Here is a 22680-nt window from a genome sequence, read left to right as displayed (position 1 = left end):
AGTTTTAAACTTTTAAGTTCTGGGGTACATGTGCAGGATATGCAGGTTTGTTACATAGGTAAACGTGTGCCATGCTGGTTTGCTGCACAGATCATCCCATCACTTAGGTATTAAGCCCAGAATTCATTAGCTGTTCTTTCTGATGCTCTCCTTCCTCCCACTCCCTATCCACTGACAGGCTCCAGTGTATGTTGTTCCCCACCATGTGTCCATGTGTTGTAAGATGCAGCATTTGGTTTTCTGTTCCTGCGTTAGTTTGCTGAGGATAATGGCTTCTGGCTCCATTCATGTCTCTGCAAAGGACGTGATCTGATTCGTTTTTATGGCTGCGTAGTATTCCATGGGATATGTACCACATTTTCTTTATCCAGTCTATCACTGATGGGCATTTAAGTTGATTCAATGTCTTTGCTATTGTGAATAGCACTGCAGTGAACATACATGTGCATGTATCTGTATAATAGAATGATCTATATTCCTTTGGGTATATACCCAGTAATGTAATTGTTTTATGTAGTGTTTTTGACTATGGACTCAATTTCTTTAATGGTCATAGGTCTGTCTAGGTTGTCTATTTTTTCTTAGGTTAGTTTTGATAAGTTACATTTTCTCAGACGTTTCTCCATTTTATCTAAATTTTCAAATGTGCTAGTATGAATTTGTGAATCATATTCTTTTTTTTTTTTTCTGTAGCTGTCTTAGCTATTCCTTTAAGAACTGTAGGCATATTGATTGATAATCTGCCTCTGATAATTCTAGTGTGTGAAGACTTTGTGGACCTCTTTCTGCTGCTGTTTTTATTTTTTCATGTTTCATGTTTTTATTTCTTTTTGTGCTGGGTTCTGTGTAGCTGTGTAGCTTCTCATTGCTTTTTAAAAATTGCTTATGGTACTTTTCCAAATCTTGCATGAAGCTGCATACTTTGAGAGAGGATTTGAATTTGATTCTGCTAAGGCCTGAGAGTACAACTTGTTTAGAATCCCCTTCTACTAAATTAATTTCTTGAGGTTTCTTGGACCAAACTTTCAGGAGGACCTTGCCCACATCTTAGAGACTTTCTTTCATTTTATCCCCCTCTCTGTTTTGTTTACCTCTCTACCTTCCCCTTTAGATGTTTGGGTAGTGACAAGTTTAGTTTGCTTTTACTCTGAGATTTTATGCTTTAGCGGGGTGAAAAAGTGAGAGGGTCCCAAGTCTATATGGAAAGGATCCCCTTTATTTATTTATTTATTTATTTATTTATTTAGAGACGAAGTTTTGCTCTTGTTGTCCACGCTGGAGTGCAGTGGCTCCATCTCGGTCGGCTCACTGCAACCTCTGCCTCCCAGATTCAAGTGATTCTCCTGCCTCAGCCTCCTGAGTAGTTGGGACTACAGGCGCCCACCACCATGCCCAGCTAATTTTTTGTATTTCTAGTAGAGATGGCATTCCACCATGTTGGCCAGATTGGTCTTGAACTCCTGAACTCAGGTGATCCACCTGCCTTGGCCTCCCAAAGTGCTGGGATTATAGGCCAGAAAGGATCTCCTTTAAATGGTTTTTTGTTTGTTTGTTGTTGTCGTTTTTGAGATAGAGTCTTATTCTGTTGTCCAGGCTGGAGTGCAGTAGCGTGATCATGGCTCACTGCAACCTTTGCCTCCTGGGTTCAACCAGTTCTCCTGCCTCAGCCTCCTAAGTAGTAGGGACTACAGGCATGCGCCACCACGCCTGCCTGATATTTTGTAGTTTTAGTAGAGACCGGGTTTCACCATGTTGGCTAGGTGAGTCTGGAGCTCCTGACCTCAGATGATCTGCCCACCTTGGCTTCCCAAAGTGCTAGGATTACAGGTGTGAGCCACCGCCTGGCCGTCCTTTAAATGTTTTACTCTGAGCATGCCATAGGCTTTGCTTTCTGTTATCCCATACTCCCCTCACACCTCACTTTCTACTAACCAAATGCACAGCCTAGTTTCTTGGGCTCAGTATATGTTCTTAGATCAAAAACTGCTTCGTGCACTCTGCTTATCCTAATGTTAGAACATTACTAACTGAACTGTAGACTTTACTGAATGTCACTAGTTTTTCCTCTGATGACTTCTGTACCACGATTCTATCCGGGACCTCACATTTCCTTGTTTTGGATGATCTTGACAGTATTAAGCAGTGCTAGTGAGGTATTTTGTAGAATGTTCCTTGATTTCGATTTCTCTGGTGTTTTTTTCCCATGGTGAAACTGGAGTTATAAGGTTTGGGGAGAATATAATATTCTTTTATGCTTTGTTTTTTTACACTTAGTATGTCCTGGAAATCACTCCATAGATTCGCTTCATTCTTCATGTATAGCAGCTGGAAATACTCCATGAGTGTCACTGAATTCTTCATTTAAGATACCGTGTTTTTCAACTCTAGAATGTTAATTTGGTTATTTTTTAAGAGATCTGTTTCTCTGGATCTTTATGGAAATCATCCTTGATTGTATGTTACATTTTTCTGATTCTTTTTTTTTTTTTTTTTTTTTTTTTTGAGGCGGAGTCTCGCTCACTCAGGCTGGAGTGCAGTGGCGCAATCGCAGCTCACTGCAAGCTCCGCCTCCCGGGTTCACGTCATTCTCCTGCCTCAGCCTCCCAAGTAGCTGGGACTACAGGCACCCGCCACTACGCCCGGCTATTGTTGTTGTATTTTTAGTAGAGATGGGGTTTCACCGTGTTAGCCAGGATGGTCTCTATCTCCTGACGTCGTGATCCACCCATCTTGGCCTCCCAAGTGCTGGGGATTACAGGCGTGAGCCACCGTGCCCGGCCACATTTTTCTGATTCTTGTCATGTCTCACAGTTTTTCATTTAATGCCAGATGTTGTGTTTGAAGGAATTGTAGAGACAGGAGTAATATTTTCTTTATTCTTCTCAGAAAGAGCATGGCATTTGCTCTGTTAGGCAGCTAGGGTGAGAAACTGCTCATTTTGGTTCAATAAAGATAGGAGCTTGATGGCAGCTCTGGTTTCAAATGTTATGAGTGCAATGAACATTTACTTATTGGCAAGAGAATATCTTGGAACAGTAAAAGTGACTCAGTGGGATGATGGACAAAAGAAGAGGATCGTTATTATACTGCATTCATTCATTCAGCAAGTACTTATTGAGAATCAACTGAGTGTAGATACTTTCTAAGTATTAGGAATATAGTAGTGAACAAAATGAAAGTCTGTACTTTTGTCAGAGCTTACATTCTATTGGAAGGAAGTAGGAAAGAACAAATAAGCAAATCAACATGTAATAAGTATTATAAATGAAAAGTAAAATATAATACAGGATTAGAAAGGGACGGGAAATATGCTAGCTCTACCACTTTTTGACCTTAGGCAAGTTATATTATAGTTTGGCCTTGTTTCTGTATTTCTAAAATGGGCATAATGATAAGAAATAAAATAGAGCTTTTGTGAGAATGAAATTACTTTGTGGGTGATTAAGAAACTTTAACAATGCCTAACACATTGTTAGTGCTCACTAAATGTTAGCTCTTCTTTTTATTATTAATATAAAGAGGCTAATTATACAAGTTTAGAATTGAGAGGAATTTGTACAATTTATGTTTTGATACCTCAGTGTTTAACCAGGCTGTCAGTGGCTGGTATTGGCAGTAGAAGGCCAAGTTCTTGCCAAAGTCTGCTGACATTTAGAGAAAAAGCAAACTTCAGAGTAGGCCAGAATGAGCAGAAAAACAGGGTGATCCTACAGCGAGAGGGGATTAGGGATGGAGACAACCTGATAGGGAGTGAACATCTTGAGGGGACAAGATCATCACTTAGTCACTTGAAGTACTGTTCTTTCTTTTCTCCTGGATGTTGCTGTATTACAGTTTTGGTCTGTGGCATTTGGTCTCCAGGGGATTTTGTGGGTCCAAGTTTGAACTGAGCCTAGTCTTTAGCTTTATCATAGAAAAATAGTTATGCAGCCCAATTTATGACTTCTTACCGAGTCATGACTTGTCATCTCACATATGTGTGTTTCTCTTACTCTGACCATAATTTCTGGCTACGAAAATGGGTCACTGGATCTGACAAAGGAGCTTGATCTGGCTTATGGATTTATTCATACAAAAATTCTTACATTGTCAAGGGAATTTGCATTCAGAGCTACATTTAATGAACTTTTATGTTGAAATAAAAGTGCTTTAGATATACTCAATAGTCTAGTATTTTTAAAAATTATTTTGAACACAACCTACAGTAGAGGAAATATATTTTATACTGTGATCTCGTTTATACACACAGCCACTCACCAGACATACCCCGTTAACTCAAATGAGACACCATTTGCCTTACTACATATATGTTCTGTTTCTCTTCTATTCTGTTAAAAAAAAAAAATTCTGGACCCTCCCACTACATTGATCTCATGGCACACTAATGTGTCATGTCCTGTGGTTTGAAGACCACTTGTCTAGTTTACCCCAAGATCACCTGAAGAAAAGGTAGAGTCTTACAAAGTGGCAAAGGGAGAAGTGGTTGGCAGAATTCAGTAAATATATAGCATCTGTGGAGTTCTTAACATGGCTTTTCTAAAGACAGATCCGAAGGTTTTTAAGCCACACCCTTTGCTTTTAAGATGGGTGTTTGGGAAGAATGTTTGGTTAAGTGATAAGAGGAACAACTGCTTGGGGAGTGACTGAGGAGACATTGGTATCTGGGTGGATGGAAGAATATAAGTATATGCTCAAAGAGCTGTGATTCTCGAGGAGCTGGAGGTATGCCGTAGTGTATTCCATAGGGGTCAGTGAATCTGGCTTTTCAGTCAGCTCATAGAAGAAGCTTTCGTAGGGAGACAGAAGGTTGAAGGCTTGCTGTAATGTATCTATTTATGTTTTTAATTTTTTGTTCTTGCTGAAGAGATACAGGTCACTTCTAATTAGAGTTTGTAGCACTGGCATACATAGTGGTTCAACCAGTGTCTTATTTATTTGTACAGAATAAGACAAAAGTAAGACCAAGGTAAAGGGAATGGCATGCTGTCATTAGTTGGAGCCACCCTTGCGTAGTTCTGTAGAAAGTTTATGTGAGGCCTGCAGTTCTGGGATTTCCAATCAAAGTGTACTTTCTTAACCTGTAAAAAGTCTTGAAAGTATGCAGTGAACTAGACAGATAGGGCTCTAGCTTTTTGGAATTCACTCTCTCCAGTGGGAAAGAAATAGCAGAGTAATTTGGATGGTGTTATGTGCTATGAAAACAATAAATCATGATAATGTAAGAATGAGTTGGTGTGGCAGGATAGGTTACTTTTTGATAAGATGTGTTATAGAAGGCATCTCTGAGCATATGACATTGGGTGGGGACGTGAATTATGACATCTTGTGAAGTTCTAGGGAAATTTTCCTGTTGTATTACCATTTGATGCTACTGTATAGAGTCCAGTGATTTTATTCATAGCAGAGACAATTGGTTTGGTTTATTTGAACAACTCCTCATAGAAGGGTTAGTTGGCTCTGTAAATGAGAGAATGGCATTGTTCTAGCATTTGAATGTGTTGTTAGCACAGATGAAAATACTGCTCTATGGAGGGAATATGAGATTATGGGAATCCCTTTTACATTAGTTAGATTTTTTAGGGGATTCAACATTGATGGTGATGGAGCTTCATTAAAGAACCAGAGTGCTTAGCCAGTGGTCTGAACAGTCCACTCGAGAGTAAAGATCCAGGCTTTCTCTACTCTCTCTCCCAAAAGTCTGGTGCCCTCTTTTTCTCTTTTCTGGCCTTTCAGTCAAAATAGGATGAGTTCATAGGCATTTTATGCTGTTAGGCAATTGCTTTTTTGGGTAAGATTGCTGATGCAGTAGGCTTATTCTTAGGCTTCTCTGGTGATAAAGGACTCTTGAGCCTCTGTCACCATTGTCTTGACCACAACTCTCGACATGGAGGTTGCCCTGCCTGCCTCTTCATTGACATACCCACCTTTTCCCTCCCCTTGCATCTAACCCAAGTCTGAGAAGCCAGAGATTCATCTGTATCAGTGCCTCGTATGTGTTCTGCTTGAGGTTATAGTTCAGTCTGGGAGGACCAGCCCAGTTTCATGCTCTTATTCTTGTTTTAATAGAACCAGGGGCTAAACTTGTTAGGTGGCAGTAAGGAACACAGATGCTTATGGACCTTTCAGAATAGGAGATGTATTATAGACAGTGGATGAAACAAAAGCTTTAGTCTTGATATGGGGAGTAGAGATGAGAATGGGGTAAGAAACGCAGAAGCCTGACTCTGGGAGAGTTGAATCTCGTGTGTGTGGGTGGGGGAGAGAGAGAGAGAATTGTGTGTGTGTGTGTGTGTGTGTGTGTGTGTGTGTGTGTGTGTACATATCACTATGATAGGATCAAACCAACATTGCATCAGGTGCAAAAAAAGTCAATGTTGATGCCCTTTTTAAGTGTCAGAAAACTGATCAAGAATGAAAAAACCAAAACCAACCAATCAAGCAAAATCTACCAAAGGCTCAATCCACAATTTACAGCAAATAACTATATGGGCAGTGACTTTGATGTATACTGTAATGTGCTAGATTATTTTTGTTGAACATTTATATATTAAACCCACTTCAGATGGGTTTAGCTAGTTTTTGGTAAGGTAATAATTGGTTTTTAACATCAATAAGAAGATTAGCAAATACATTCATTATAATATGTCCAAACTATAACATATAGCTAGCTTTCATTTTAGAGACTGATTATGTTATTTTTTAAACTAATTTTATTCATCTGAATAATTTTGGAGCGTTTATTATGATGAACTGTGTGGTGGATACTAAGAAGAATAAGCAAAGTTTCCAACTTCAGCAAGCTTACAGCGCAATAGAAAAGATAGTCTTTTCACATGCTTATTTGTGTGTATTAGAGAAAAGGTACAAACAGTATGCTATGGAAGTGGAGAGAAAAGAGAAATTGATATCACTGGAGGGCATGCAGCCAGGAATAGATTCTTAGAGGAAGGAGTCTTCGAGGTGGGCCTTGAAAGATGGATAGGGTGTTACTAGGTAGATATAGGCTTTGAGGTATCCTTCTCTGTGTTCCCATTGTAACAGCCTGTGAACATTTATTGTAGCACTAGATACTGTGTACTATGTCATGTTATTTCTTTCCATGTCTTTCACTGGTGGGTTATAAACTCTTTAAGGCTAGAACTATATGTTACTCATCTTTGTATTCCCAGCACCTAGCACAGCGCCTGCTGGATAGTAGATGAACATGAAATATGTGATAAATGTGTGATAGGAAGTATAATAATCTTGTTTAGTTCCAGGGCATTAATGAAGAACTGAGAGAGTATTGCATAGGTGTTATATATCAGTATTTACATTGGGATTAATTTGACTGCATCTAAAATAATGAAATAATTTGGAAAAATCCAAAATAACTACTCCCACATGATGTTTATTTCTCTGTCACGTAAAATAACTTTGGGTGTAGGCAGTCTAAGGTTGGCGTGGCAGAACCATGAAGTTACCAGAAATGTAGGCTCTTTTCAGCTCCATTCTGACATCCTTACTGCATCATGGACCAAGATGACCGCTGGAGGTCCAGCTAGTATTTCCAAGTTCCAGAATCACAGACATAGAAAAGTGAAGGGCACACCCCTCTATTTTTGTTTGTTCGTTTGTTTGAGACAGAGTCTTGCTCTGTCGCCAGGCTAGAGTGCAGTGGCACGATGTCAGCTCACTGCAACCTCCGCCTCCCGGGTTCAAGTGATTCTCCTGCCTCTGCCTCTCAAGTAGCTGGGATTACAGGCACCCGCCACCCCGCTCAGCTGATGTTTGTATTTTTAGTAGACACGGGGTTTCGCTGTGTTGGCCAGGATGGTCTCAATCTCCTGACCTCGTGATCTACCCGCCTCGGCCTCCCAAAGTGCTGGGATTATAGGTGTGAGCCACTGCACCTGGCTGGGCACACCCCTCTATTTTAAAGGGAACTCTTGAGAAGTTGTACACATTGCTGCTTATGTTTCATTGGCCAGAACTCAATTCCCTGGCCTTACCTAGTTGCAAGGGAGGCTGGGAAACAGTCATTTCTCCAGGCCACAGTGTGTCCAGCTAAAAACCGAGATTCTCTTACTAAGGAAAAATGGGAGAATATTTAAGGACCAAACAGTCTTTGACCCAGTTGGCTTTGCAGTCTGTTTTTGAGTCTTAGCTCTTCCACCTACTAGCTGTATAATGTTGAGTAATTCACTCAGCCTCTGAGTCTTGGTTTCTTCTTCTGTAACATGAGTTAAGTAATTGTTTCTCCCTATTGAGTTATCATTAGGAACAAACAAGATCATAGATGTAAAGAGTTTAGCACAGTGCCTGGAATATCATAAGCCCTCAGCAATGGGTTGCTCTTATTCTTATTACTGTTATAAAGCCATCTAAGGTTCTATTCTGAGTTCCATTCCAGACAAGTTAGTCTGGCAGCAGTAGAAGTTCTGGACACCAAGTTTCTTGGGTGCAAACTGTTCATCCCCCTCTCCTTCTGTTCCTTCTGCCTGCTCTAATCTGGTGGGTAGATAGGCTGGAGAAAAACTTGCCTTTAGAGAAGAGGCTTCTGTATATTTCAGTGTCCTGCTGATGCCTTATGCACTAGCTAACCAAAACACAGCTGGTAGGTCTAATTTTAGGTTCACAAGTCTTTCTGGTTGTCCTCTTTAAATTCTGTTTTACATTCTGAACTGTGGGAAGTTTTTATAGAAGCAGAGGGGAGGTGGGGACAATATACTCTTCACTTTCTGGTTAGAAAATAACCTTCATTTTCTTTCTAGTAGGCAGTCATGGGGAGAGATGTAAGGTTAAGTTTATATAGGCACCCCTACTGTTTTCCTCTCAATTTTGAGTGTGTGTGAACCCTGGCAGGCTCGAACCTGTGTTGATTGGTAGACTCTGACTTCATGTGTATAAATAATGAAAATGCTAATCTTTGGCCAAGGTTATAAAACCAAGAGAGTCTAGGAATTTTTGTCTGTTGTTGAGTTTTGAGTCTCTGTTTCCAGATATATGAGAAAAATAACATAGCTGTCATTTATTGAGTGGCCAGGTCATTTTCATATATTGTTTCATTTGTTTCTTAATAAAATTCCACAGTAAGCTGTGTTGTTATGTTTCCATTTTATATATGAGGAAATTCAAAAGAGGTTAAATTTTGCTGAAGGTTACTTAGCTAGCAAGTGTAAGGACTGGGATACTGGGATTTGAATCCAGGCCTGACAAAGTACATATTCTTTCCATCATTCCATTTTGCCTCTACAAATTTGATTACTCCCTCTCATATTTAAGCCAAGCTGTACTGGTACATTATCCTTATGTTTATTTTCTGTATGAAGGTATTTAATGAATGAATACTTTCTGAATATCCTAAAACTACTTTTCCCCTTCTCTTTGGTCTTCTTTCTATATATTGTATATAATTTTAATTAGTAACCGATTTTTTTTTATTTTGTTCTATTCAGCACTTGTCTAGGTCAATACCTGATACTTAGTAGTCACTCAGTATTTTTATTTAATTAATAATAACAATAACAGAAATGATAACTAACATTTATTGAGAACTTAGCTTGTACCTCTTCTCTAAACTTTCTGCATATTTTTTCATTTAATGTTCACCACAATTCTTTGAAGTATAGTATTTCTTAAGATAATTTTGTATATTATTCCAAGTTAGTGGCATGTTATTTTCTTTTGATCTATTTATTTATTCAACATATATTTATCGAAGGCTTAAAATTTGCCAGGTGGAGTATTTTGGGCAGTAGGGAACCAACAAGAAGCAACTCTAAGTCATGGAATTTATAATCTTTGAGCAGAACAGACAGTAAACAAGTTAAATAATAAGTAATATTTTAAATAATGATAAGTGCTATGAATAAACAAACCGGGGAAGGAGATAGGGAGTGACTGGGATGTGGGAATGAGAGGGAAGCTTTTTAAGGATCCAAAGACTTTTTGAACTAGTGACCTGGGTATAGTTAGAGCCAGTGATGAGAAGCTCTAGAGGCATAATGGTTCAACTGAAGGGAATAGCAAGTGTAAAGGCCCTGAGATAGAACAAGTTTACTAAGGGGATAAAATGAATGGCTGGAGTATAATCAGTAGGGGTGGGGTGGGGGTTGAGTAGTGGATGAGGTCAGATTACCAAGTAGGCTGTGGTAAGGATTTTGGGTTTTATTCTAAGTAGTCATAGACTGTTTAAGCAAGGGAGTAAATGATCTGATTTATATTCTTAAAACTTCTCTTTGGTTCCTATGTGGAGAATGGGGCTGTAGGGTAGCAAGAGCAGAAGCAGTATTGCTGCTTATACTAGGTTGGGAATAGTGAACAATACAATAGTGAAGAATACATGCCAATTGGATATGGTGTATATTTTAGAGTTAGGCCTAAAAAGACCTGCTGATGGATTTTTTTCAGACCCAAGAATGACTTTGGGTTCTGACAACTAAAAGTGATGGCCTAGTGTAGGAGTGGGGGTTTGGAGTTAGAAAATGAAGTAGTATGAAGGAGATGATAACTTTTGTACATGGGATGGTGATACTAAAATTTAATTTCATTTCCTTTTGACAAAACCTTGCTTTCTGATTCCTTGGGAGGACTTCTCCCCTCCCCCTCCCCCTCCCCCCCTTCCCCTTCCCTCCCTCTCCCCCTTCCCCACCCCTCTCCCCCTTCCCCTTTCCCCCTTCCCCTCTCCCCCTCCCCTCTCCCCCTCTCCTCTCCCCCTCCCCTCTTCCCCTCCCCTTCCCTCTTCTCCTCTCCCCCCTTCCCCTTCCCTCCCTCTCCCCCTTCCCCACCCCTCTCCCCCTTCCCCTTTCCCCCTTCCCCTCTCCCCCTCCCCTCTCCCCCTCTCCTCTCCCCCTCCCCTCTTCCCCTCCCCTTCCCTCTTCTCCTCTCCCCCCTCCCCTCCCCTCCCTACTCTCTCAGTCAGTGTCTTGCTCTGTTGCTCAGGATGGAGCGCAGTTGATCCCCACCCACTGCAACCTCCACCTCCTGGGTTCAGGTGATTCTCATGTCTCAGCCACCCAGGTAGCTGGGAATACAGGCATGCACTACCATGCCCAGCTTATTTTTGTATTTTTAGTGGAGGTGGGGTTTCTCCATCTTGACCAGGCTGGTCTCGAACTCCTGGCCTCAAATGATCTGCCCGCTTTGGCCTTCCAAAGTGCTGGGATTACAGGTATGAGCCACTGTGCCTGGCCAAGAAGGACTTCTGTATTCCATCTTCTGATCCTTTTCCACTATTTCTCCCAGACAAGACCTTCTGGTAAAATGACTAAGTTGGATTGATGTTTTTTGTTTTGTTTTGTTTTGTTTTTTTTGAAGAATGATATCGACACAAGCCAATGGAATAGGGAGAAAAACACCCCAAAACAGATAGCTAGTATTCTTTCTGAATTCAACATCTTCTGATTGATTCTTCGTAATAATAGAATTCAATATTCAGGAGCCAGTTTAGGATATTTATGTGGCTTATATTTACATTTTTGCTGACATGTGACTTTTCGGTGCCTAGCTGGTTATTGGCATTAGACTAGACTGACTTCCATGAAAGTGCAGAGACCACTTGTCAGGGAATACTTCTTCCTATTCTGATGCCACTGCTACCTGCCATATTCTACTTTTGCTTCTACCCTTTGCCCATTTTTAAGACGTGTTTCCATTAGAATGAAATATTATTTCTGTGTTTTGGGGTGGATGGATATGAATGTATCATGTAATACGTGCTCCTTTGAAGAAAGGTACCCCTATTTTCATAGTGTCCAAACACAAGGAATCTTAGAAGTAGAAAACTTTTAGAATTGCTTCCGGGGATAGCAACTTCAAATATCTACCAGAAAGGTAATGTAAACAAGAGAAGCAAGCCAAAGTAACTGGCAAACTTGAGAGAGCTTGCTTTGCCTAAAGTGAATAGCTGCTACTACTCAGTTTCAGCCAATTTCTGCTGTATTGGAATGGGAGCCCATTACCGTCATACCCTTTGGATTTACAAAAGAAGCTAGAAATCTTTATTTTTATGTCATATGTCCTGATTTTTAAATGCTAGCAACTAATTTAAAACTCTTAGTGGATGTGTGGGACAATACTCTAAAAGCCACAGAAAATAGTTCTGTAGGCCACAGGCTGTTGATGTGTAGCTTTTGGTCTGGTCCATCTTCCTCATTTACAGATGGGAAAACAGAAACCCAGGGATGTAAAATGACTTTTCCAAGCTCACACAAGCAGTTACTGGCAGTGCTAGTAGTAAAACCTGGGTCTACTTTCTCTTTGTGCAATACTCTTTACATTTGGAATGTTAATTGTTTTTGAGGATGTAAGAAAAGCTAATGTCATGTACAGCCCAAATTTTATATTGTTTTGAGGATTTCAGACCCCCTGAAATCCATACCTGAATATCAAGTAAAGAACCTTCTCTTGAATCTCCTGGTTCATATGTTTGCAGTGTCAAAGGAAAAGGCCCCAGTATTTACATTTAGGCAAACACATGGGAAGAAGCACTGGAAGCAGGAGACCTTGGCCCTCTTGGTCAAATTCTACCTCTCTCCCTCCCTTCTTGCCTATCTTTTTTTGTTTGTTTGTTTTTTCGTATGCTAAATCTTAGCTATGCAATTAGTAGGAATATATTTAACTCTAAAATCTGTCTATCCCAAGTACCAGTCCCAGCAATAATTGCTTTTCTAATATTTTACATACCTGTATCACTCATAGAAAGTAATAGTTTTTTTAAAAATTATATTTATTACATGTACCATTTTGCAAGGTTTTTTTGTTTGTTTGTTTTGTTTTGTTTTGTTTTAAATTCAACAGTATGTCATGCCTTGTATCCAGGTACATACAACCTACCTCATTCTTTTTATTTGCTATGTCATGTTCCACAGTGTGTTAATTCAGTGGTTTATTTAGCCACCCACTATTGATGAATCCTTGGGGTGTTTGCAGATTTTTAGTATTACAAACAATGCTGAAATAAATAATTTTGTACATGCATCCTTGACACAGGTGCTAGTCTTCTTCAAGAGGAAAGAAGTGGATTGGTAGGCATGTGATTTCAGAGTGGCAGTTATTTTATATATCCATCAACAACATATGGAAGTCCCCAATTTCCCCAGGGCCTAACACTTGCTGTTATGAGATTAAGATTTATTTCAGGCTGATGGGTGAGAAATGATATTTTAATCATGAGTGAGTTTGAGCATCTTTTGCCTGTTTTGATGTGTTTGCATTTCACATTTCTGTTTTTTTTTTTTTAAAGAAGGGTCTTGTTTTATCTGTTCATATTTTTGGGGGGATTTCTTTTGGGTTTATTTGGCTTTTTCTTACTGATTTATAGAAATTCCTTATGTGTTTTTTCTGTATTCTTGATACCAGTGTCTTCCATTGTATATGTTATAAATCTTTTTAATTTAGATGTTTCTGATCTTGGTTTTGGCACTGACCAGTTCTGTGATTTTGGGGACATCGTTTGACATCCACAGTGCCATTTTAGTCCATTGTGAAGTGAGAATACACTATCTTTTAGTTATTGTATTATTGTGAAATGCCAGTGAAAGAGTGTAAGTGCTCTGAGCTTTGGGTTCATTTGATTTTCACCAGCCATTTTTCTCAGCTGTAAAGTGAGAATATACTGCTTTTTAGGGTTATTGTGAAATGCCAATGAAAGAGCATATGAAAGTGCTTTGGAGACTAAAGAATACCTTCACATGTACAGCATTTTGTCCTTTCTTTGGTTTTATTATGACTCATCCCTAGGAGCTGGCTTTTGTGAAGCATCCTACGCTTCTGCAGATTAATCAAATTCTGAGTGGTAAGTGTCACAACGTAGCACTTGTCTCTTTTTATTCTACACCTTCTTAGGGGAGGAACAAGGTGCATAAACAAGTTATGCTCACATTGAACTCCTGTGTTCTTAGAATGCATTGGGTGGGATGGAGGTGGAGAAGTACGGATAGCAGGAGAATCCTACTACTTCACTAGTCATGGTATGTGCCCCAAGGATTGACAATCATTTCTACTGTGGAACCAAATGTCTACAAGGTGAATTAGGCTGCCTTTTCTTACTATCCTGGTTCACTTCTCAATTAGAACTCAGGTTTCAGAGGCAGCTGTTCTGTTCCACTATCTTTTCTGTTCACTGGTTTCCCAATTAGGGAATATATGAGGGTATAATCTATCTGGCTATCTTTTGACTAATGGCTGTCCTCAACAACCGAATAATTAACCGAAACATGGTACTATTCTATGGTTTGGGGATACTCAGATTCAGATACCACCACCCTTAGACCCAAACAACCCCATGCCCCTGACCTATCCTGACCTATGTCCCATACTTTTTTTTTTTTTTTTTTTTAAGATGCAGTCTCACTCTGTCACCCAGGCTGGAGTGCAGTGGAGTGATCTTGACTCACTGTAGCCTCTGCCTCCCAGGTTCAAGCGATTCTCCTGCCTCAGCCTCCTGAGTAGCAGGGCTGTGTCCCATGCTTTTGAAGACCCCTCCTGTAGCCTTGCCTGTCCTCTTCCATACCACTCTTCAAGTACCTAGTTACCCAATAATTACCTTCCATGGCCTGCAGAGCCTCTTCCTGAGTCCATCTGCCTAAAGATGGACCAGTTTCTGATACATGTATCCCTAGGTCTCACATGTGTATCATGGGTGACCTAGAAGGGTATTCTCAGCTTGGACATGCTAGCTTGAACACCTGTGCACAAGGCCCCAGAGTCCATTCGGACTCTTGCCCCAGCTCTGCAGCTATCAGGGTCGGGTCTGCCCTAAGGAGCCTCTCCCTTCTGACCAACTGCTTATTTTGTGGATTTTTTAAAAAGCCTTTGGGAAAGGTTTTCTCACCACTCATTTAGAGACTGAGTATAGCAGGTTCACCATAGAGCCCAGTTAATCTTGAATAATTCACAGAGAGCGAGGTGGGGAGGTGGAACAGGTGAGTTTCCTGAAGGGAGGCTCTCTTAAGTTGCCTCTCCTCTCTCTCTTGCCTGGTTAGGTGATGCTGCTGATGTTTTGTGAAAGCTTTGTGAAAAGGAGGAAGGATTCTGCTGACACACTGAATTTTTATGAAAGAAGGCTAAGGGTTCGCTTATCCATCCACACGAGGCACATCTGCTTGCAGACAGGCTGTCTGCTTCTTAGGGATTCCTTCATTGTCGTTTTATTCTTTTCTGAAGGTTTTAAGGCACAGTTTGGTGCATTCCTTTCTGCTCTCTAGAGCCAGGGGAAAGTCATAATATATCAGAGCTATTGCCGAAGAGCTTAAAATGGGCGCTGGCAGCTGGGATGTGGGGGAAGAGAGCTTTCCAGGGACAAGTGCCCTGCTTGTTCAGCCAATGAGAAGCAGGTTAGAGGAATGATATCACCAGACAGGCTTTATTGTCTGATCATCTCGTAAAAGCAGGATTGTGTCTGGCAACTTAACCCTTTTTTAGGCACTTCAGGTCTCACCTGCTCCCTGGCATATGACCTCTAAGTTCCTTTTCTCTACTGTCTGCTATGAGACCACAGAGATTAAAGACTAAAATTAGTGGAGGATATAGGGGAGTTGTAAACCATCACTTTAAAAAATAGAACTTACTAAAATTTAGAACCTCTGCTAAGATGGAAATATGATCTAAGCTGTGTTTGAAGAACACATCTAAAGTAGATATTGGTTGTAGTCATGTTGTGTCTGATTTTTACTGTGTAGACTTGAGAGGCAAGAGAGGTCAGAGGGGGAAAAATTGAGCCTTTAGTATATTTTAATTTATATAGTGGAATCTCACTAGGTATTTCCTGTTTTGGAGGAATTGAAATTAGTTCTGTAAATTTGGAAGACATGTTATCACGGATCCAGAGGCCAATTTTGAGTAAGAGATATTTGCAGTGTCTTTCTTTTCTTGTGCTGCTTTGTTGTCCCTACCGCATAGAAATGACAGTGATTTTACCTCTTTGTGCTTCCTTTCCGTCATTGGTAAAATGAATGTTCCTACCTATCTCATAGAATTGTTGAGATAAGAAAATAAATGAATTCCTGTGATTTTAGATTGTCCTATATACAATATAATGTATTATTATTATGGCATTCATGTCTTAAGATTATATGTTCATTCATTGATTTGTTCAGACTTTTTACAACATCTAGATGTTGGGCGTAAGAGATACAGAGATATAAAAAAATTACGGTTCTTACCCTTAAGGAACTGAAAATATCATGAGGGAGACAGATAGTAAAACTGTTTCATACTTCCTTTTGTATTTACCATGTGCCAGGCTCTGTTCTGAGTACATTGACATACATTACCTAATTTAATCTTACTATAGTCCTATGAAATAGATACTGTTATTGGCTCTGTTTTACAGATAGAGAAATTGAGACATAGGCTAAGTAACTTGCCTAAGGTCACACAGCTAGTGTGTCACTAATGGCACTAGGGCTGTAGTCTGTGCTCTAAATCTGTACTGACCAATATAGTAGTCACTAGTCACATGTGGCTTTGGAGCACTTGTAATGTAGCTGGTTTAAATTGATTGGGCTATGATTGTGAAATACTAGATTTCAAAGACCTAACATGAAAAAAAAAATCTCATGTTGAAATTACATGTTGTAATGATATTTTGAATATACTGAGTTAAGTAAAATATATCAAAATCAATTTTACTTTTTAATTGTGGCAATTATGAAATTATATACATACGCTTGCATTTGGGGCTCACATTAGTCTTTTATTGTACTGTGCAACTCTAAATCATTATACTGTAATAATAGTAATGGCATGTGAAATTTTTGAGCACTCACTGTGTGTGAGCCACATACTGTGCTAATACCTTTTAAAACACTTTCAATTAGGCCCCAAAATAGCCCAGTTTATTATCACTATTTTATAGAAGGGGGAGAAGGTTTTGAGAAATTTAGTAATTTGCCTGAAATCAATCAACTAGTTAATGGCAAATCCAAAATTGGAACTGTATATGTCTGACTCGGAAACCCATGAGTTTTGTGGTTTTTTTGGTCTTGAACTCCTGGCCTCAAGCAGTGCTCCTGCCTCAGCCTCCTGAGTAGCTGAAATAACAGGTGCAAGCTACCACACCCAGTTAAAAAACCTGTGTTCTTAATCAGCACACTGGAGTTCCATTCGTAATTAAATTTCAGACTATTTGTTTTATTTTTATAAGTATATTTAATATTGCATACTTCTGTATCTGATGCATAAAGGTTCAAAATTAAAATTACTAGTCTGTAAAATAGACATCTTGTATGGGACTGTCTTTTGTAGAGGCACAGTGAACACTGGCACAGTTGAGCCTGAGGTGAAGCAGTGAGTCAGCCTATACAAATTGTATTTAATTTTCATTCCATATAGTTCTGCCAGTCACTGGGCAGTTTATGTCCTGACACTGTTTGTCCATAGAGAAGGGAAAGAGGGACAATGCACCTCTCCTTAGTTGTTTAGCTCTCTTCGCTGCTAAGAAAAAGTTGCTTTTTATTTCATTGTCCTCCAAAATGCTGTTTGTGTTTGAGAGAGCAACAAAATGCTGTCTAGTGACCCCTCACTTTTCTTCCTTCTAGAGCAAAGACTCAGGTGGACTGAAGGCGGCTATGATCGAATTGGTGGAAAGGTTGAAGTTCAAGAGCTCAGACCCTAAAGTAAGTATTGTTTGGAATTGATTGGGTGTTGGTACCCCAAGCATTTCATTCTTCTTGAGCTAAAATTGTGGGGTGTTGATGATCATCTCTCTGAACATTGCATTAAGATTTAATTAAGCCTGCCCATCAGAAACAGTGTTCTGGTATGCCTAGAGATAAGTCATCTATTTTTCCCCTTCTCTATTTTATGACTTACAACACATAATCATTAATTGCTTTCCCTGAACTGCAGACAAGTTCATTTTTAATCCTCCTTTACTGGGAGTCTTTGAATCTTTGGTCCTCTGTGTCCATTAAATGCAGCCAAAGGCGTCTGAGAGAAATACAGATCTTTTTTTTTTTTTTCTTGAGACAGAGTCTCGCTCTGCTGCCCAGACTGGAGTGCAGTGGTGCAATCTTGACTCACTGCAACCTCTGCCTCCCGGGTCCAAGCCATTCTCCTGCCTCGGCCTCCCGAGTTAACTGGGATTACAGGTGTGCACCACCATGCCTTGCTAATTTTTATATTTTTAGTAGAGACGGGGTTTCACCATGTTGGTCAGGCTAGTCTTGAACTCTTGACCTTGTGATCTGCTTGCCTCAGCCTCCCAAAGTGCTGGGACTACAGATGTGAGCCACTGCGCCCGGCCGAGAGATACAGGTCATCTTAATGCCAGGGACTGGCATAGGATCCAGACTCATTTAGTTGGTGTTCAGCACTAACGTCTTATCTCTCCACTGCTTCCAGGAGCCAGCTGCCACTCAGAATACTTTTTTCCTTATGACCTGTAGTCTGGTTTGGCAACTGTTTTAAGTGTCCCAGCTTTTTTTTTTTTTTTTTTTTTTTTTTTTGATATGTCGGGGTCTAGCGGATTGATATTCTGGGAGACACCATAATGGGGTGAAGGTAAACTGGGAACTGAACATGCTGGAGGGACTATGACTAACACAGACTTCCTTCTCTTTCCTACCTAGACACTTACTGTGGCACTACCTGGTATTGGTGCCAGCTGGCTTTGCCTTAGAATCAAAGTTTCTCACAGTTAAATAGGGAAAGGAGCATGATTTCATTTTACTGTAGGTTTTGTTTTTTTGTTTTTTTTTTTTTATTTTAAAACAGGAATGGTACTAACATTTCTTGAGTATCTACTGAGAGCCAGGCACTTTGCTAGGACTCTTACATAATTGTGCTAAAATATACGTACAAAATTTTAACCATTTTTGAGTGTACAGTTCAATGGCATTAACTGTAACATTCACTTTGGTTTTTTGTTTGTTTTTGTTTTTTGTTTTTCTGAGATGCAGTGTCACTCTGGTGCCCAGGCTAGAGTGCAGTGGCATGATCTCAGCTCATTGCAACCTCCGCCTCCCAGGTTCAAGTGATTCCCTGCCTCAGCCCCCTGAGTGGCTGGGACTACAGGCACACACCACCACACTCAGCTAACTTTTTGTATTTTTACTGGAGACAGAGTTTCACCATGTTGGCCAGGCTGGTTTCAAACTCGTGACCTCAGGCTATCTGCCCTCCTCAGTCTCCCAAAGTGCTGGGATTATGGGCATGAGCCACCACACCTGGCCACACTTGGTTGTATAACCATCACCACTGTCCATCTTTAGAGCTTTTTTACTATCCCAAACTGAAATTCTGTACCCATTAAACGCTAACTTATCATTCCTGCTCTCCCCTCAAATATTTTTAATTATTTAACAACACTGTAAAGTAGCATTTTATTCCTACTTTATTGATAAGAACACTGAGGTTTAGAAAGGTAGAATCATCTGCTCAAATCTAATGTAATACAGATGTGGAATTCAAACTCTGACTCCAGTGCCTGTACTCTTTGTTTTATGTCATGCTGCAAACCAGGCACTGGATTTTATCTCCTTTCTACCACATAATCACATTGTGCTGCAGTTTTCTAAATTGAAACACAATATGTGGCAGAGCCACAGACTGGTGGGCTCTTCAAAAGGTGGCTGCAGCCGCAAAAATAAATTTCTCTTCATATGGCAATGAAAATATTGGGGACTTTGGTAAGATCTCTCGTCTTCTGGTGTAGTTAGGGTTCTAGAAGTAGAGAGTATCTTGGTAGACAGAAAAAAATTGGAGTAACATTTGTCAACTTTCCTAGCTCAAAGTAGGGGGACCCCTGATAAAAGTTTTTCCTTTAGTTAGGATGAACCACTTATTAAAAGTTACTGAAAGCTTTTCTTGCCAAGTTTCTCTGGTTTCTGAGGCAACTCCTGTTCTGCAGGAGACAACCATATTCTGTTTCCACTAAATTTATAATTAGCAGGGCAGTGAAGAGGGAGCGGATGTGTGCAAATCACACTGAGTGTTCTCTATGACTATAATACAGGTAAAGTGCTTTGGGATCCTTTATGAATGCATGTAGTGCTTCTGATGGAAAGCTTGCCACAAAGTGAAAGGACTGAGTGGTCCCATCAGAGGAATCCCTGGAAGTGTCAGGCTTTTCCCTTGATGCATCATAAGGTAAAGGATATTTGTAAGGACCTGACTGGGTATGTGTGTCTACCTGCACCTGTTTTTTACTCTTCTTTATTTTGCCCTGGATCATTTACTACCAACCTGTTTTATTTTCAAGCCCCTTTTTAGTCTACCACAAGCATATGCTGTATATACTCGGAGCCAGCTTGAAGGAAGATGAAGGATAATTACAGAATGACTGCCAGATCAGGAATGGGGGTAAAAAATGGGCCACTTAAATGTATAATTTCTGCAACAAAGAAGATTTTCCTAGAAATAAATTGGCATCTTCCAAGACAACCCTTAAATTTTTGTCTGTTCTGTTTTCCCACAGAGCCCCACCATCCCCTTTTTGAGTTGGCCTATTTAAGAAGGGCAGAAATCTGTTAGACTTTGTGACCTGTCGTTTCCTGGCACAGAGGCTTTACATAGAAGCACTGATTGAGTCATGGAGGACTGAGCACTATCTCTGCCTCACTTCCTCTAGAATTCCCTAAAGCATCACAAAGCTTGATTAGTCCAGACAATGAAGCCTATTGGGAAATGAGTTAATTTTTACCTCTTGAGTTTTGCTAGAGAGGAGTAGAAGATGTCTAGATTAATCATTTTTTTAAATTATAAAATAATACATGCTTATAGATTTAAAAATACAGCTATTCATAAAGAAAAAGTAAAATCTCCCCCAAGTTAGCCACTGTTAACCGTTTAGTATATAACCTTCTAGACATTTTTCCATGTAGAAGTACATTTTCAAAATTGTTTTTTGCGAAATTATACCCATAGTTTTACAACTGCTCTTTCCTTTATGTAGAATATCTTAGATATTCTTCTGTGTCAATAATATATACTTGATTCTGTTTAATGAGATGCCTCATTTTATCCAAACATTTTGTCAGGCATCTTCTTTTCTTCCAGATCCAGAGGTTCTTAAACTTCAGTGTGCATGAAAATCACCCAGAAGACGTACTAAAATATAGAGTACTGGGCCCACCTCCAGAGTTTTTTATTCAGCTGGCCTGGGGTGGCTAGACAGTGTTCATTTCTGTGAAATTATCAGGTGATGCTGATGTTGCTGGTTGAAGTATCACACTTTGAGAACCTCTGTGCTGTACATTAGCTGTTTTCCTCTATGTTAATGATTTTTTTTCCACTCTTTTGAACAAGTAGAAGAGCCCTTAGAAATAAGTCCAGGTGATTTCAACTTTGAAAAAAGGTAGATAAAAATCTAGGCTTATGAAACAAACAAGTTGAGCAGAGGTAGGAAAGAAGTAGGGAGGGGAAAAAGAGGTAGGTTGGGAAGTCAGCTCAGGCTAGGAGGACAGGACTGCTTTACACTGTCACTTCCAACAGAGAAGTAGCAAAGCCGAAAAGAGGGAAAGAGATCCTGGTCAGGATTTAGGAGGATGATCAAAGCTCCCTGCCATGGTTGAGGTATAGGCTGAGTTCTAAAATCAGAGGAAATTCAGGAACAGCCAGCCATTATGGGTGAGCCTGAAGAGAGGAACCAGAGCCACTGATGGTTGAGAAATAGGGCACAGGACCAAATGAAGTTTTGTGCATGCATGTTGCTGTGGTGAGCCCTGTTTTAAAGGGTACATACCTCTGGGCATCTAGAACCCTCTATATCATGGAAGAAGATTACTTTTAATAACGAACAATCTTTAGTTTGTCAAAAGGATTAGTAGGAACTAGTCTTTTACATAATACGCTGCCCTAATGTGTTTGACCTGATTTAGTTTGCCAACTTTTTTTTCTCCAGCCAAACTTTTCTGAAACACCTGTTGTACAAGCAGGATACTTATCTGTAGATTGCGTACATTTATGCTAGGCTTTAGGGAAATTTAAAAATGTAATCAGTCAGGGGTATGTGTGTATATGTGTGTCTATACTTGGATTTTTAAAAAATTTAAAGCTTTCTTAATTCTTTATCTTCATAGCTTTCCTTTGTAGTGACTATGCAGTTATCTTTCACAGTTTACTCAGAGGTAACCTAGGCTTAGAAAACACATTGATTCCCTTTCCTCCCTTCCCCCTGCCCAGTCCTCAGAAAGCATTGAACCAAAAGTACAACATGCTAAGCTCAATCAAACTAACCTCTTATTATGTAGTTAATAACAGCCATTTTCTCTCTATTATGTATTGATTGCTTTTCTTTCCCTCTGATATGCACTGTTCATTGTTTCCTGTAACTGGTGTGCTTGAAGCAAACAGTTAACACAGTTGTGTATCTTGAATTCTTACTAATCTTATAGTCTCAAAAAAGAAGCATCTTAAAACTTGAGCCAAGTGGCTCACATTATTCTGTGTGACTGGAGTGGGATTAAACAGGGGATCTGATCATACCCAAGACTTCCTAAAACAGCAGGTTTTTTTTCCTTTTGTTTCTTCTAGCCTCTAGAGGTATTCTTACTGAAGTGTGAAACCACACCATTATCTAGCAACGTGAAATTAGTTAAATAAACCCAAGAGTGGTTTTCTTTTTTTATTTCAGTGTTGATGTAGCATTTTATAATTGCAAAAGAACTTTGCAGTCATTTTTCATAGCGATATCATTGGCATGGAACACAGCCCAGTCCTTCACTCTTCTGTGATAATCAGATTCTTGTCAAAAAA

At 39.7% G+C, this 22680-nt stretch overlaps 1 protein-coding gene across 4 annotated transcripts in view; it reads left to right on the top strand.

Moving 5' to 3' along the window:
• The window catches only part of TRIM44 (tripartite motif containing 44), a 198634-nt gene that overhangs the window by 5476 nt on the left and 170478 nt on the right, over positions 1–22680 (top strand). For all 4 annotated transcript variants that reach the window (XR_283882.5, XM_065528322.1, XM_005578182.4 and 1 more), the window contains exon 2: positions 17523–17600. Coding sequence is in view for 3 of the 4 variants with exons in the window: in XM_065528322.1 (XP_065384394.1) it covers positions 17523–17600 (78 nt within the window). In the remaining variant the exon portion in view is untranslated. The remainder of the gene's footprint in view (positions 1–17522; positions 17601–22680) is intronic.

This window comes from Macaca fascicularis, chromosome 14 (assembly GCF_037993035.2).
Source record: "Macaca fascicularis isolate 582-1 chromosome 14, T2T-MFA8v1.1".
Lineage (NCBI taxonomy): Eukaryota > Metazoa > Chordata > Mammalia > Primates > Cercopithecidae > Macaca > Macaca fascicularis.
This window is presented reverse-complemented; position numbering and strand designations above follow the sequence as displayed.